This window comes from Tetrahymena thermophila (assembly GCF_000189635.1).
Source record: "Tetrahymena thermophila SB210 genomic scaffold scf_8254672, whole genome shotgun sequence".
NCBI lineage: Eukaryota > Ciliophora > Oligohymenophorea > Hymenostomatida > Tetrahymenidae > Tetrahymena > Tetrahymena thermophila.
This window is the reverse complement of record NW_002476439.1, coordinates 194,293-212,332: the sequence shown is the minus strand read 5'-3', so window position 1 is coordinate 212,332 and position 18,040 is coordinate 194,293. Positions and strand designations below refer to the sequence as shown.

Here is an 18,040-nt window from a genome sequence, read left to right as displayed (position 1 = left end):
TTGTCTATTATTTAAATTTGGTGAAATATTTTATGTAGCATTTGTATATTAATATGAATAAACTAATAGAATTATAAGCGAAATAAAATATAATAAATTAGAATAATTCTAAATTCAAAAATAAAATTTTAGACTAATGAAAGAATGGCTGGCAAAGCATGATAAATATAAATAAATCTCAGATAAGCAACAATTAATCAATTTAAGAACGAGAGAAATAAAGAATATGAGTTAATAATTTTAATAAAAATAATATTAGTCTGTTATTTAAATTTGATTAAATATTTTATGTAGCATTTGTATATTAATGTGAATAAACTAATAGAATTATAAGCGAAATAAAATATAATAAATTAGAATAATGCTAAATAAATGAATAATATGATACTATGAAATAGTACAGATAGATTCAAAAATAAAATTTTAGACTAATGAAAGAATGGCTGGCAAAGCATGATAAATATAAATAAATCTCAAATAAACAACAATCAATCAAAGAAACAAAGAAAGAATATGAATTAATAGTTTTGACAATAATTAAGATATATATATCAAAGGAAACAGATTATTAGTAATTTCATTCATTTCCTCTTTGAAATATTAAAAGAAAATATTAATTTTTTTGTATTATTAAGAATATAAACAGATACCAATAATATTTGTATTAGTAGAAAGAAAGAATTACCTATTCATTTCTTAGTAAATAATAAGCAATAAAAAATAGTGGAGATAATAAATATATCATTAAGCTAGTAATAAATAAAGGGTTTTAACACAAAGCAAGCAAATTAGTTTTTATTTTTAGTACATTGTCATTTAAAATGAAACTTAGAATTCATAGAAGACATGAGTCAGGAGCATCTAATGCAGATTAAAGGTAATTGCATATTTATATTGTTCTATTTAGAGATAATTATATTATTTATGTCTTTTAATTGATATGTAGTATTTGGTTTAGTATATAAAATGTTTTATTAAAATATAATTTAGAATAAGGGAATACAACAATCATAAATTAAATGCTAGTGAAGTTATTTCTAGGAGATAGGCAAACAATAGTTTCCATGGCTCGTCTTATAATTCAGTTAATAGGGATTTTGAAAAGCTAAATTAAACAGCATTTGGAAACGAAGAACTTTATAAGGCTCTTAATAAATCTAAACCCTTGTATGAAAGTAATAAAAAGGAAATTAAGCAGAGAACAGCAATTTCTCTACCAAGAACTAGTCAATTAGAAGAAAAAGAAAAGAGAAAGCGAGCTTTTGTTGGAGATTCGCTTGTACATTTACAAAATCCTAACTCTATTTATGATCCAAAAATTAACACTGGCGATTTAACGAATATGCTATCTAGTTAAATTTATGGATCAAATAAAAAAGAATAATAAGATGAAAATCTCTCTAAAATATAAATTTTTTAAACTGGTTCTCCTTTAAGTAATTTATTTGTTGATTTCACATGTTTATTTTTAGTCTACTTTTATTATTTACATTTAATAAACCGTTGCAATCAAACAAACCAAGCTTTCTTAAAAATCTAAAATAAATACTTTCAAAAGCTAAATTAAGATAAAAATCTATTTTAATAATTAAAACAAATATTGATAAAAAACAAAGAATTTAGTTTAAAATAATTTAAATTTTTGAGCATTAAAATAAATGAAATTATTTATATTATTTAGAAAATAAAATACTGCAAGAAGTAAAACATGAAGAATACAAAAATTAAAATTTAGAGACTTAATTGGTGGAGCTGAGAGATAATAAGGATTGTCCTGAGGGATAGTTTAATATAAATAAAATTAATGAAATTAAAGCTACTATTTAAAGAAAGTATTAGCAAAGGAAGAACTTTAAGTAGATTTTTGAGTGTTGGGACGAAGAAGGAAAAGGAACAATTAATAAAAAAAACATTGTAAATATGCTGAGCAGAATGGGAATTAAATGCAATGAAGAAGAAGCTTAGATTTTACTATCAACTGCTGATAAAGATAATTCTAATGATTTGAATATGCAAGAATTTTTAGACTTGGTTTTTGTTAATAATTAAGTAAAATAAAATGATACCAGAAACACTCGCTCATTTAGCCAAAATCCTAAACTTTAAAATATAAATTTATATGAGTCTTTATCAAGTCTTAATGAGAATTAACACCCAGAAATAAGCTCTCCAGAACTATAGAGAAAACTTAGAAAGCAAATTTAGGTTGAAGATGACACAAGAAATGAAAAGAAACTCAATTTCGTTTTGAAAAATAAAATCACTCAGCTATTAAACAATTTCTGGATAAATGATTATAAATAAACAGGAGTCATTAATTAAAAAACATTCAAAGAAATCATTAGAAGAAAAGTTGATCTTTCTGAAAATGTTATCTCTGACTAAGAAATCCAACAAATTTATTCAAAATACTAAAATACAGATAAAACCGATGCATTTAATTATAAATAATTTGTTAAAGACCTTAGACAATTTAATTATGCTGAAAAGCCAGAAACTGAATAAAATACTGTAAATTTTTTATTTTCTTAAGATATTTTTTATTAATATTAGCAATTTTTAAATTCTAAAATAAATTTTAATATTTAAAGAAAATAATTTAATTATTTTTATCTAATTTTCTTAAAAATTACAGATCATTTTGAATATTATAAAATAACAATAAAACTTTATTCAGGAATATTATTTTTTAAGAATATTTTTTTGTTTTATTTGATTAAATTAGATAAATTAATAAAAATAATTTTTGAATAAAAAGGTTGATGTAGTGAATGAAAGCATGAAACAAACAAATGTTTATAAAAATTTAATGTAAAAATACAAGAAAGAGGAAAATCCTACTGAATTTAACTTAAAAGAGGTCTTCATAAATGATATTTAAAACGATAATCCATCTCATATAGATTGGATGAAAGCTAGGGCTGATAAACTATCTAGACATATCCAAAAGTTCTTCAATAATGAAAAAGAATTTTAGCAATATTTAAAACAGCAAATTCCTGATAATTAAGACAAGGGGTAGATTCACAAGAGTGAATTGCTTAAGACATTTAAGGGGATGTTTGATCAAACAGATCTCAAATTTCAAAAAAGAGATTACGAAGGAATTATGGAAATGTTTTAATATAACAAACATGGCTTTACTAATGTAGATGATATTCCAAAAATTATTTACTAGTAATAAATAAATAAATTGAGTTATAATTGACATTTTTTATATAAAAATTATTTGATTTAATTATTTTATTATAAATATTAATAGAGAAAACCATCTTTAGATGTATTCTAGAATCGCATAGAAAATAAGAGGTATTTTTTTAATTGTTATTTTATGTTTCTGAATTATATTTGAACAAATAAGGACCACCTCCTATGACAAAGAAAGAAACTAATGCTACAGAAGAAATGCGTAATGGAGTAACTACTAATTCATTGTAAATGAATAGTGTGGTTAGCATTTAAGATTATGATAAGAATAATGATGTTTATGATTTAAATAAATAAAGTGCAACTACTGGTGTTTATTAAAAAAATTAAGGAGAATAGAATTAATAGTAATTCTAAGCTATATAAAATAGAAGCAAAAGAGGAAATAGCGTTTAGAGTTATAATCATAAAGGAGAAGGTGAACCTAAATACTCTAACTCATAAATTAAAAGTGTACTGAAAAAGGTAGAAGATAAATTATTTTTAGGTGATTCACGTGCATATTAAGTATTCAAAACATTTGATTTAGATAAAGATGGTAAATAGTTTAATTTATACTTTTAAATGATGCATAGAATAGAAAAAATACAAGTTTTTAAAATGAATAACAAAGATTTTAATAAAAGAAATGATTTAATTTATAAATGTTTTTTTGATAATAAAAAATTTTATTTAATATTAAAAAGGATATGTGAAAAAAGATGAATTAAATGAAAAATTGAGCTAAATGAGCATACTTAATCCAGAAGAATAGAAGATATTTAATAAATATGTAGATCCTAACAATTAAGGATATCTTAATTTTTCTTAATTTAATGAAAAAATTAATTCTTAAATGTCTATTTAATATGAAAAAAATGAAATAGAACTTAATCCTTATGTATAAAGATAAGTTATATAAAATAGAATTAACATGTCTAAAACTTATAACAATTTCATTGATTAAACCAGATAAGCTTTCTAGCAATAATCAAGAGGTATATAAATTAATTAATTTATTTATTTTATAATTTGATTTTATTTATTTTATAATTTATTACAGCCAGAATAACTTCACTGAACTCAAATAGTTAAAGCATATGCAATTATTCAAATAATAATATAATTAAACCTACATATAATTCAAGCTTGTATGCCAGTGAATAAGATAGATTTAGCTCTAATAAATTAGATTTTTAGTAGTATGACAAATAAAAAAAGGAATTTTACCATTAAAATAAGCTATAAAATATAAGAATAAATAATAATATTATTGAACAAAGAAAACAAAATAAAATAAATCAGGAAGAGTCTAGACTAAATTCAACTATTTAAACAAGAGCTGCCACTAAATTAATTTATGAAAATGTAAATAGATTAAGTTTATTTTTATTTAATTAATACTTTTATCTTAATTAAAATTTATTTCAATAAATAAATAAATAAATAAATAAAATAAAAAGGTAGTTAAAAGCAATATTTTAGCAGCTGCAATTTGATAAAGTTACAAAAATAAAACAAACAAAAATACTAAAAAAATATATTATTTAGTATCAATAATTATTTACTATATAGTTTATATACTGTAAAACCTTTTGCTATACACTACACACACTTCATAGTTTTCAAAAAAAATAAATGAGTAAGGTGCATAAAAACTTAGTTAAAGCTGATATCATTATGCGCCTTAATTACAGCATATACGGTACCTCATATTTTAGTTTTTTGTAAAAGTTAAAATGAAAATTTATTGAAAAAATTTTCTAACTCACAAATTGTAAAATATAAAATTATTAAGGTATTAAAATAAAAGTAGATTAAAATATCAACTATTGAAATCTTCTACTATAAAAGCATCAGTTATTGCATATTAAATATTAGAGTTAACTAATAAAAAAAATTTGAAATCATCAATTATTGAAAGCTATGCTAATCTTTCATTTTCAAGAGTTACTTGACAGTCATATTTTGGATAATCAAGAATTTAAAATATTTATCCGCCTAACCATATTCTACATTCAACTATGCTTCCTTATTCTAATACCATATTTTATCCTTTTAAATATTTATAATTGAGTGAACAACTATATAATTTTAAATTTTAATTTACTGGATTGAAACAAGCATACATTAAATCTTAATTACCTGTTTTACAATTAAAATTTTTTAACTGCATTAATCCAAAAATTAAATTATTTGGAAATGAAAAAGATTTTAACTATATTCTAAAAATATATTTTTTATTTTATTATAAAACTATATTTGATATACAATTCGTATTTAATCCTTTTTTTTAACCTTAGTAATTTTCTTCATTTAAATTAATTTCGATTGAATTTTAATCAATTATTTGTTAAATAAAAATTCTCTTATCTCCATCATTTAATTAACTTTTTATTAACTATAAGTCTTTTAAAATGTCTATTTAGTCTTTTTTTTTTTGAATTATATCAAAAATAGGAAATTCTTTTAGAATTCTTTCAAGTTCATAACTTTTATAAGTTCTAAATAATGGATTATCTTTAATTTTAAAAGTTTAGCTTTATTTTTCATTATTTGCAATTAGTTATTTTTCTTTCAATAACAAAAGAAGATCGTTTATTGTTTCTTCGTTGATTGAATTTAGCAATTAAAAGTTTTCTTTTTAGTAAAATTGTTAAATATTTAAATTATTTTTCACAAATGGATAAGTTTCTTTAAAGTATTCACTTAATATTTATTAAGAATCTAAATTAAGAAAATTAATCTTGCTTTTTACAATTTTTTCTATGTCTTAAATGAATGGAGATTACTATATCTAAAACAAATAATTCTAATCATTTTGTAATTAAATTTAATGATTAACATATTCATTAATATCATTCATTTTTTACTCATTTATCTAATCAAATTTTATTGGCTCTTTCCCTTATTAAAACATATTTTCATTACAGAATTTTTCAAACAAGCAATCCAATTTTTCCAGCTAGCTTCTAACAAAATTTAAAAAATCATCAGAGCAATAATTAGATTTATTAGAAATTAAGGGCAATAATTTATCACAAATGTTATAAAGTTTTTAAGGTTAATCCCTGCTATTGCTATTTGTGTTATTAATTAAATCACTATCAAAGAAGTTGATTTTATCAATAAAAGAAAAGATTTATTATTTGATCATATTAGGATATTCGTAATTAACTAATTATTACTATTAAGTACTTTTCTCTAGTAATTTTTGAAGTTATTCTGTATTTTAATCTTTTTTTAGTTCTAATTCTGAAATGAAGTTTTTAAATTTTTATTCTACTGAAGAGTCAAGTTTATTATTTTTGTTTTCAATAATCAAAGATCTAAGTTACTAAATTTATGATATCTATTAATATTGCTTTATGATTAGGTCTTTTCCCAAAGGTAAATCGAGAGCATGATTGATCATTTATTTTTAGCAATATTCTATTTTTCTGCTAACTTCATCTCGAAGTTCAGCAAAATAATTGGTAATTCTTTGAACTACATACTAAGATTTATCGAATTTTGATGTCTCATTAATCAGTTTCTCAATTATTTATTAATCATTTACAGGCGGCCATTTTTATAGAATGCAGTTTTCACCTTATAAAATAATCTATTCAATTAGAAGATAGTTTATTCCCTTAAAATCAAGGTCTTCATTTATACAATCAGTACAATAAAAAAGATTAGAATTAGGCTAATCTCTGACTTGATTTACCTGTATAAATTTTAATTTCTTTTTTGAGTGCTTGTTGCAATTTTGGAATTTTTGAAGTATTTATTGATCTATTTATTTCTTTAAAAGCTTAATTATGTTTGATTAGTTTTTAATTCAAATATAAATTAATTAATTACTCTCCATAACTAAAAAATGAATGAATGAATTAATTAATAAGAGTCTATCTATAATAATGATATAGTTAGAAGAATAATATTTCGATTAAATTATATTTTATTATAAAATTAAATAGTACTTAACTATTTAATAATAGAAAAAATATAAAAAACAAACATCTACAATTAAAAAAATAAAAAACAAAATATTTTTAGTAGAAATATATTGGTCACTAATTTTTTGAGTTATATTAAATATAAGCATGAATTAGAAGAAACAATAAATTTAAAAGAGGAGATTTGGGTACTTTACAGATTAAAACATTAAAATTTTTTTTTTGAAGTATCACATCAAAACAAAAATAAAATAAATTATAGACTTTTATTCAATCATCAAAATTCTCAACTATTAAAGCATCTGTAATAATATATGATTTATATTAGTCAAATAATTGTACAAAAAATGATGGATTTTCTAAATTTTTAAGTTTTTTTAATTATTCATTTTTAATTGAAACTATGTAATTATTTTAAGGGTAGTCTGTTATTTATAGTATTTTTCCATTTAACCAAACTCTTAATTCTATTATTGTACTTTCAGCTATTTACAAGTCTTTTCCCTTTAAATAGTTGTTAAAGATAGTACCAAAAAGTTTTAATTATTTATCTTCACATTAAAACTCAGCAAATTGTTATTCTTAACATCCTTTTTGAGTATTTAAATTTTTTTACTCCATAATTCCGATTTGAAAATACCTTGGTGAATTATCTTTCGATTTAAATTATACCCTAAAGATATATTTTTTATCTTTTTCTAAAATCATATTTGACATGCAATTAGCAAGAGTTTATGCTTATTTCCCTAGATAAAATAGTTCATTTATTGATATTTCATATTAATTTAAATTATTTTTTTAAATCTAAATCCTTTAATCACCATCATTAAAAGTACCCTTTAAAAATTATAATTCATTTAAGATGCTTATTCCTTCTTTAGGAATTAAATCAAAAATAGGGAATTATCTAAAAATTCTATCAAGATTTTCTTTTTTAAATTATTGAAGTTCTTTACAATTTGAAATTATTTACGTTTGACTATTATTCATAGAATTTCTGATCTCTTGCTTTTTTTTCATTAAAGAGAAGAGATCATCAATCATCTCTTCATCTATTTAATTAAATAACTCAAATTTTTCTAATTCTTAAATTATTTTAGTATTTTCTTCTTTCTTTAAATAAGGATAAGTTTTTGTTAAATGATTGATTATAGTTTTTTATGAAGCTTAGTTAATGAAATTGAGTTTGTTCTCCATAATTTTTTGAATATCTTTGATAACTTTAGATTATTAGATCTCTCTCTGATAATTACTGTTGCTTTGTAGTTAAATTTAATGTTAAACAAATTCATTAATTTAATTCATTTTTTCTTCTGTTAACTTTTCGAATTCTGTTGGCTTTTTCCCTTAAATGAACATGTTTTATGTAGGAATATCTTCTATCAAAGCACTTATCTTTTCTAATTTTTGCTTAACTTAATTTAAAAATTCATTTGAGCAAAAATTAGATTTGTTAGAAATCAATTGCATTATTTTTGTGCAAAAATTAGTTGATTCACCTTGATTATCAACATGATCATTATTTGAACTATTTAAAATACCATGATTGAAGAAATTAATTTTATCTACAAAAGAGAAGATTTATTCTTTAATCATATTAGGCAACTCAAAATTAATTAAATATTACTATTTGACACTCGAATCAAGCAATTATTACAATTGTTTAGTATTTTAATCTTTTTTTAATTCTACTTCTGTAATAAATTTTTTAAACTTTTGTTAAGTTGGTGGTTATTAAAATGTTTTATCATCTTTGCACTCATTTATCAATGATTTAAGCTATAAAATTTATGATATCTATTGATATTGGTTGATTATTTAGCTTTTTCCAAAAGGTAAATCTTGAATTTGATTAATCATTTTTTTTTAACAAAAGTCAATTCTTCTGATAATTTCGTCCTTAAGTTCTGTGAAATAATTAGTAACTCTTTAAATAATATGCTATGACTAATCGAATTTAGAAGTTTCCTTAATTAGTTTTTCTATTACTGAGTAGTCATTAACAGGTGGCCACTTTTAAATGATGCTATTTTCACCCTCTTAGATAATTTGTTCAATTAGGATGTAATTTTTTGCTTAAAAGTTTAAATCTTCATTGATACAATCTGTGCAATAGAAGAGATTTTATTCAGCGCTGCTGTTGACTTGATTTACTTGAATAAATTTTAATTTCCTTTTTGAATGTTAAGAACAATTGTGAAATTTTTAAACCTTTGTTTAATCCATTTTAAAGTAAGCTTGATTTAATTTTTGTATTTTTTTAAACTATTAATTAACTATTTAATAATGATACAAAACAATCGAATCTATCTTTTAAACCAAAGAAATACTAAAATTGAATAAAGATTTATAAATCTATGGAAAAAAATAAAATACTTTTATTTTCTTAAACAAATGGAGTAGTATGTTCGATAATTTTAAATGTTACGAGATTTGAATTTTCTAAATTAAAATATAAAGAAGGAGTGAAAGTAAGTTGAATTTAAAGTGAAAAATTAAGTTAAAATTGTAGAAAAATTAATTTTTGATAAAATTTTTTATAATTAGCTCCTTATGTTTTTTATATTCTTGAAACATATTAATTTTTAATACTATTTTTAATTAATAATTTAGCTCAATACACCTTAGTCAGTCTGATCATGGTAAAATATTTGCAAATAAAAAAAAAACTGTAAATCCTTATAAGTTCAAGAAGAAAAAAATATGGTTTTTTTTTTCAAATATTCAGAATTAATGCTGACGTATTATATTTTTAGTTTATTTGTTTTATTCGATTTTATTTATTTTATGCTATATTTAATAACTCTAACTCACTTTTTAAATAATTGATTGTATTAAAAACCTTTGAAAAACCTAAATTTAATATGTTATATAATTTTAATAGATAAGCAGTCTTATAAAGCTACAATAATGGAGTGTTTTACATAAGTAAAATAGGTAGGAAGAAGGTAGTATTATAAATAAATTTACATTAGATTTTTGTTGTTAAATTTTTGAAATATGTATAAGGCGTTATAAATCTACACATTGACTGCTAAATATTATATATTTTTTAATGAAATTAAATTTTAAATTAAATAAAATAAAAAAATAAATTAATTACTTTAGAACTAAACAAATTATTTTGAATTAAACATACTATAAACTTCTATTATTTTTTATATTAAACAAACAATTATAAAATAAATTATAGATTTTTGTTCAAATATCAAAATTCTAAACTATTAAAGCCTCTGTTATAATATATGATTTTTATTACTCAAATAATTGTACAAAAAAAGATGGTTTTTCTAAATTTTGAAGTTTTTCTAATTATTCATTTTTAATTGAAACTATGTAATTATTTTATGGGTAGTCTGTTATTTATAGTATTTTTCCTTTTAACCAAACTCTTAATTCTATTATTGTACTTTCAGCTAGTTACAAATCTTTTCCCTTTAAATAGTTATTAAATCTAATACAATCAAGTTTTAATTATTTATTTTTATATTTAAACTCAACATATTTTTAATCTTTGTATCCTTCTTAACTATTTAAATTTTTTTAATCCATAATTCCTATTTGAAAATACGTTGATGAAATATCTATCAATTTAAATTATACCCTAAAGATATATTTTGTGTCTTTTTCTAAAATCATACTTGACATGCAGTTAGCAAAAGTTTTTCGTTTTTCTCCTGTATATAATTCATCATTTACAGATATTTCATACTAATTTAAATTACTTTTTGAAATTTAAATCCTTTAATCACCATCATTAAAAGTACCTTTTAAGAATTATAAAACATTTAAGATACTTATTTTTTATAGAGGAATTAAATCAAATATAGGGAATTATCTAAAAATTCTATCAAGATTTTCTTTTTTAAAGAATTCAAACTTTTAAATATTTTAAATTATTTATGTTTGACTAGTGTACATACAATTTCTGATCTCTTACTTTTTTTTCATTAAAGAGAAGAGATCATCAATCATCTCTTCATCTATTTAATTAAATAACTCAAATTTTTCTAATTCTTAAATTATGTAAGTATTTTCGTCTTTCTTTAAATAAGGATAAGTTTCTGTCAAATGATTGATTATAGTTTTTTATGAAGCTTAGTTAATGAAATTGAGTTTGTTCTCCATAATTTTTTGAATATCTTTGATAACTTTAGATTATTAGATCTCTCTTTGATAGTTGCTGTTGCTTTGTAACTAAATTTAATGTTAAACAAATTCATTAATTTAATTCATTTTTTCATCTGTTAACTTTTCGAATTCTATTGGTTTTTTCCCTTAAATGAACATGTTTTACGTAGGAATATCTTCTATCAAAGCACTTAGCTTTTCTAATTTTTGCTTAACTTAATTTAAAAATTCGTTTGAGCAAAAATTAGATTTATTAGAAATCAACTGTATTATTTTTGTGCAAAAATTAGTTGATTCACTCTGATTATCAACGTGATTATTATTTGAACTATTTAAAATACCATGATTGAAAAAATTAATTTTATCTACAAAAGAGAAGATTTATTCTTTAATTATATTAGGCAACTCAAAATTAATTAAATATTATTATTTAACACTCTAATCAAGCAATTATTGTAATTGTTTAGTATTTTAATCTTTTTTTAATTCTATTTCTGTAATAAAGTTTTTAAATTTCTCTTATTTTGGTGATTATTAAAATGTTTTATCATCCTTGGACTCATTTATCAATGATCTAAGCTATAAAATTTGTGATATCTATTGATATTGGTTGATTATTTAGCTTTTTCCAAATGGCAAATCTTGAATTTGATTAATCATTTTTTTTTAACAAAAATCAATTCTTCTGATAATTTCGTCCTTAAGTTCTGTGAAATAATTAGTAACTCTTTAGATAATATGCTATGACTAATCAAATTTAGAAGTTTCCTTAATTAGTTTTTCAATTACTGAGTAGTCATTAACAGGTGGCCACTTTTAGATGATACTATTTTCACCCTATTAGATAATTTGTTCAATTAGGATGTAATTTTTTGCTTAAAAGTTTAAATCTTCATTGATACAATCTGTACAATAGAACAAATTTTATTCAGCGCTGCTGTTGACTTGATTTACTTGAATAAATTTTAATTTCCTTTTTGAATGTTAAGAACAATTGTGAAATTTTTAAGACTTTGTTTAATCCATTTTAAAATAAGCTTTATTTATTTATTGTTTGTATTTGTTTAAATTATTAATTAAAATTTAGTAATGATATAAAAGAATCAAATCTTTTAAAAGAAATAAATACAAAAATCTAATAAAGATTTATTAATTTATGGAAAAAAATAGAATACTTTTATTTTCTTTAACAAATGATATAATATGTTCAATAATTTTAAATGTTTAGAGTTTTAAATTAAAATAAAAAGAGGAAGTAAAATAATTTTTTAAAATTGAATTTAAAGTGAATTTTTTTTTTTATAAAAAGTGGTTTACAACCTAATAAAATATTATTTTTTATTTACCCTAAAAAGTAAATTCAAAATTTTAATTTACTGATAAAAATTGATTCTTTAATTAAAAATAATTTGGGAAGTAAAAAATTAACTTAGTTAAAATATTTTATTATTTGCTTCTTTATATTCTTGAAAATTTTATTTTTATCTATTTTTAATTAATTATTTAATTCAAAACACCTTGGTAAATCTGATCTCATGGTAAAATAATTATATTAAATATATTTTATATTTAATTAACAATATTAAATTTAAATTAAAAATATTTATTTTATTAAGACGTTACAATATCTGTAAAAAACTCAAATCCTAAATATATTTATTATTATAAATAAATCAATTAAATTAAAAACCTAAAATATTTAAGTTAATTTTCTCTAAAAATTATCAAAGTATGGTTAACCAAATAAAGTATTTTCAATTTATTTTCTAATTTAAAAAATTTTATTATAAAAAGTTTAATAAATAAAAAGGGATTGGAATTAGGTTTGAGGTAGAGTTTAAGTGATTAAGGGATTAGAGTTAGAGTTTTTATTATGAATTGCAACATATATTAAATTAAGAGTATTATTAATATTATAAATATTAGTGGTGGATGAAAGGGGGAAAAATTATTGTTAAATGTGATAAATAAAAGAAAATTTACTAATATATTTAAGCAAAAATATTGTCTAACTCACAAATTATAAAATATAAAATCAAGGTTTTACAATAAATGCAGAATAAAATATCAATTATTAAAATCTTCTACTATAAAAGCATCAGTTATTGAATAAAACCTGCCACTACGGCCAGTTAATAAATAAAATTTTAAATCATTAATTATTGAAAGTTATGATAGTCTTTCATTTTCAAGAGTTACTTGACAGTTATATTTTGGATAATCAAGAATTTAAAATATTTATCCTCCTAACCATATTCTACATTCAACTATGCTTCCTTATTCCAATACCATATCTTTTCCTTTTAAATATTTGTAATTGAGTGAAGAACTTTTTAATTTTAATTTATTATTTTCTAGTTAAAAACAAACATACATTAAATCATCAATACCTTCATAAATATTAAAATTTTTTAGCTACATTAATCCAAAAATTAAATTTTAATTTTAAAAAGACTTTAACTTTATTCTAAAAACATATTTTTTATTTAATTATAAAGCTATATTTAATATACAATTTGTACTTTATCCTTTTTTTTTGCCATAGTAATTTTCTTCATTTGTACCAATTTCTATTGATTTTTAATCAATTAGATGTCTAATATAAATTCTCTTATCTCCATCATTTAATTCACTTTTAATTAACTACAAATTATTTAAAATATCTATTTTACCTTTAGGAATTATATCAAAAATAGGAAATTCTTTTAGAATTTTTTCAAGTTCTTAACTATCATATTTTATAAATAACTCATTTTCTTTAATTTTAAAAGTTTCGCTTTATTTTTAATTATTTGCAATTAATTATTTTTCTATCAATATCAAAAGAAGATTTTTTATTGTTTCTTCATTCATTGAATTTAACAATTAAAAATTATCTTTTTATTAAAATTGTTAAATATTTAAATTATTTTTCACAAATGGGAAGGTTTCTTTAAAATATTAAATTAAAATTTATTAAGAATCTTAATTAATAAAGTTAATCTTGCTTTTTATAATTTTTTCAACATCTTAAATGAATGGAGATTACTATATCTAAAACTAGTAATTCTAATCATTTTACAATTAGATTTAATGATTAACATATTCATTAATTTCATTAATTTTTTAATCATTTATCTAATCAAATTTTATTGGCTCTTTCCCTAATTAAAACATATTTTTGTTACAGAACTTTTCAAACAAAAAATCTAATTTTTCCAGTTAATTCCTAACAAAATTTAAAAAATCATCAGCACAATAATTAGATTTATTAGAAATTAAGGGCATTAATTTATCACAAATGTTATAAACTTTTTAAGGTTAATCCCTGTTATTGCTATTTCTGTTATCAATTAAATCATTATCAAAGAAGTTGATTTTATCAATAAAAGATAAGATTTATTATTTGATCATATTAGGATATTCGAAATTAACTAATTATTACTATTAAGTACTTTTCTCTAGTAATTTTTGAAGTTATTCTGTATTTTAATCTTTTTTTAGTTCTAATTCTGAAATGAAATTTTTAAATTTTTATTCTACTTAAGAGTCAAGTTTATTATTTTTGTTTTCAATAATCAAAGATCTAAGTTACTAAATTTATGATATCTATTAATATTGCTTTATGATTTGGTCTTTTCCCAAAGGTAAATCGAGAGCATTTTTGATCATTTATTTTTAGCAATATTCTATTTTTCTGTTTACTTCATCTCGAAGTTCAGCAAAGTAATTTGTAATTCTTTGAAATACATACTAAGATTAGTCGAATTTTGATGTCTCCATAATCAATTTTTCAACTATTTATTAATCATTTACAGGTGGCCATTTTTATAGAATGCAGTTTTCACCTTATAAAATAATCTATTCAATTAGAAGATAGTTTATTCCCTTAAAATTGAGGTCTTCATTTATACAATCAGTACAATAAAAAAGATTAGAAGTAGGCTAATCTCTGACTTGATTTACCTGTATAAATTTTAATTTCTTTTTTGAGTGCTTGTTGCAATTTTGGAATTTTTGAAGTTTTTATTGATCCATTTATTTCTTTAAAAGCTTTATTATGTTTTGATATATTTTTAATTAAAATATAAACAAATTAATTACTCTCCTTAACTAAAAAATTAATTAATAAATAAGAGTCTATAATAATAATACAGTATCAAGAATAATAGTTGGATTAAATTTATATTTCATTATAAAATTAAAGAGTATTTAATTATTTAATAATAGAAAATATTTAATAAACGATTAATTTCATAAGAAAATAAAAAATATAATATTGAAAGTATAAATGTATAAATTATTAATTTTTTGAGTTATATAAATATATATAAGCATGAAGCAAAAGAAACAATAAACTTAAAATAAGAGATTTGGGTCATAAACAGATTAAAAAAAAAATAAATTACTTAAAAATTACACAAATTAATTTGTATTAAACATATTATGAATTACTAATAATTATTTTTTATATCAAATAATTTTAAAATAAATTATAGATAAATATATTTTTACTCAATCATCAAAATTTTTAACGATTAAAGCCTCTTTTATAATATATGAACCTAATTAATCGTATAACTGAACAAAAAATGACGGTTTTTCTAAATTTTAAAGATTTTCTAATACTTAATTTTTAATTGAAACAATGTAATTGTTTTTTGGGTAGTCTGTTATTTATAGTACTTTACCATTTAGCCAAACTCTTAATTCTATTATTGTACTTTCAGGTAAGTCTGTGTCTTCTCCCTTTAAATAGTTGTTAAATAGATTACATTTAAGTTTTAATTATTTATTTTCCCATTAAAGCTCAACAAATTTTAAATCTTTGTATCCTTCTTAAGTATTTAAATTTTTTTATTCCATAATTCCAATTTGAAAACACCTTTTTGAGGCTTCGATATTTTTTAATTATATTCTAAATAAATATTTTTTATCTTTTTCTAAAATCACATTTGACATGCAGTTAGCAAAATCTTAACTTTTTTCTCCAGTATAATGTTCATTATTTATTGTTATTTCATACTAATTTAAATTATTTTTTAAAATCTAAATCCTTTAATCGCCGTCATTAAAAGTACCTTTTAAGAATTCTAAATTATTTAAGATGCTTATTTCTTTTATAGGAATTAAATCAAAAATTGGAAATTATTTAAAAATTAAATCAAAATCTTATTTTTTAAATTATTTAAGTTCTGTGTAATTTGAAATAATATATGTTTGACTAGTATTCATAGAATTTCTGATCTCTTACTTTTTTTTGAGTAAGAAAAAGAGATTATTAATCATATCTTCATCTATTTTATTAAACAAATCAAATTTTTCGAATTAATAAAATACTTAAGTGTTTAAGCTTTTTTTTAAATAAGGATAAGTTTCTATCAAATGATTGATTATTCTTTTTTATTAAGTTAAATTAATGAAATTTAGTTTGTTCTCCATTATTTTTTAAATATCTTTGATAAATTTAGATTATTAGATCTCTTTTTGATAATTGCTGTCGATTTGTAGCTCAATTTAATGTTAAACAAATTCATTCATTTAATTCAATTTTTCATCTGTTAACTTTTCAAACTCTATTGGCTTTTTCCCTTAAATGAACATGTTTTATGTAGGAATATCTTCTATCAAAGCACTTACTTATTCTAATTTTTATTTAACTTAATTTAAAAATTCGTTTGTGCAAAAGTTAGATTTATTAGAAATCAATTGCATTATTTTTGTAGTAAAATAAGTTGATTTACTCTGATTATCAATATGATCATTCTTATTTAAAATACTATGATTTAAGAAATTTATTTGATCGACAAAAGAGAAGATTTATTCTTTAATCTTATTAGGCAAATCAAAATTAATTAAATATTGCTATTTAACACTCTAATCAAGCAATTATTGTAACTGCTTAATATTTTAATCTTTTTTTTATTCTACTTATGTAATGAAATTTTTTAATTTTTCTTATGTTGGGTCTTATTAAAATGTTTTATCTTCTTTGCACTCATTTATCAATGATCTAAGCTCTAAAATTTGTGATATCTATTGATATTGGTTGATAATTTAGCTTTTTCCAAATGGCAAATCTTGAATTTGATGAATCATTTTTTTTTAACAAAGATCAATTTTTCTGATAATTTCGTCCTTGAGTTCTGTGAAGTAATTAATAACTCTTTATATAATATGCTTTGACTAATCGAACTTAGAAGTTTCCTTAATTAGTTTTTCGATTACTGAGTAATCATTAACAGGTGGCCACTTTTAGACAATGCTATTTTCACCCTATTAGATAATTTGATCAATTAGGATGTAATTTTTTCCTTAAAAGTTTAAATCTTCGTTGATACAATCTGTGCAATAGAACAGATTTTATTCAGCCCCGCTTTTGACTTGATTTACTTGAATAAATTTTAATTTCTTACTTGAATGCTAGGTACAATTGTGAAATTTTTAAGTATGTGTTTAATCCATTTTAAAATAAGCTTGATTTAATTTGTTTCAATTATAAATAAACTATTTAATAATGATACAAAACAATCGAATTTTTTAAAACAAATAAATGAATACAAACATTAAATAAAGATTTATCAATCCATGTAAAAAATAAAATACTTTTATTTTCTTTAAAAAAATAGAATAATATGTTTAATCATCTTAAACAATTAAAGTTTAAATTAAAGTAAGATAATATAAATAGGGAGTAAAATGATTTTACAAGTTGAATCTAGAGTGAAAAAATCAATTTAAACCTTGCTATCAAATTTTGAGGAAACAAACATTAAAAAATACACCCTCCAAGTTTTATGATT

General features: G+C 20.4%; 5 protein-coding genes across 5 annotated transcripts; 1 reads left to right on the top strand and 4 right to left on the bottom strand. All coding sequences in view use genetic code 6, as the record gives it.

The window, feature by feature from the left end:
- Positions 1-617: 617 nt before the first annotated feature.
- TTHERM_00833830 (EF hand protein) lies at positions 618-4,685 on the top strand (the record flags this gene model as incomplete). The annotated part of the gene is made up of 9 exons (XM_001013690.2): positions 618-877; positions 991-1,436; positions 1,682-2,511; positions 2,759-3,177; positions 3,263-3,309; positions 3,362-3,745; positions 3,894-4,184; positions 4,250-4,554; positions 4,650-4,685. The coding sequence occupies exons 1-9, from the start codon at positions 822-824 to the stop codon at positions 4,683-4,685; spliced, it is 2,814 nt and encodes a 937-aa protein (XP_001013690.2). The 5' UTR covers positions 618-821.
- A 326-nt stretch (positions 4,686-5,011) lies between these two features.
- On the bottom strand, positions 5,012-6,601 carry TTHERM_00833820 (zinc carboxypeptidase family protein; the record flags this gene model as incomplete). Its single annotated transcript, XM_001013689.2, has 2 exons — positions 5,012-5,241; positions 5,485-6,601. 2 exons carry the CDS (start codon positions 6,599-6,601, stop codon positions 5,012-5,014), a joined length of 1,347 nt encoding a protein of 448 aa, XP_001013689.2.
- Positions 6,602-7,397: 796 nt separating this feature from the next.
- TTHERM_00833810 (hypothetical protein) lies at positions 7,398-9,353 on the bottom strand (the record flags this gene model as incomplete). The annotated part of the gene is made up of 1 exon (XM_001013688.1): positions 7,398-9,353. The coding sequence occupies one exon, from the start codon at positions 9,351-9,353 to the stop codon at positions 7,398-7,400; it is 1,956 nt and encodes a 651-aa protein (XP_001013688.1).
- A 975-nt stretch (positions 9,354-10,328) lies between these two features.
- On the bottom strand, positions 10,329-15,275 carry TTHERM_00833800 (hypothetical protein; the record flags this gene model as incomplete). The annotated part of the gene is made up of 4 exons (XM_001013687.2): positions 10,329-12,231; positions 13,458-13,587; positions 13,781-14,134; positions 14,426-15,275. The coding sequence occupies 4 exons, from the start codon at positions 15,273-15,275 to the stop codon at positions 10,329-10,331; spliced, it is 3,237 nt and encodes a 1,078-aa protein (XP_001013687.2).
- Positions 15,276-15,752: 477 nt separating this feature from the next.
- On the bottom strand, positions 15,753-17,702 carry TTHERM_00833790 (hypothetical protein; the record flags this gene model as incomplete). Its single annotated transcript, XM_001013686.1, has 1 exon — positions 15,753-17,702. One exon carries the CDS (start codon positions 17,700-17,702, stop codon positions 15,753-15,755), a length of 1,950 nt encoding a protein of 649 aa, XP_001013686.1.
- Positions 17,703-18,040: the final 338 nt, after the last annotated feature.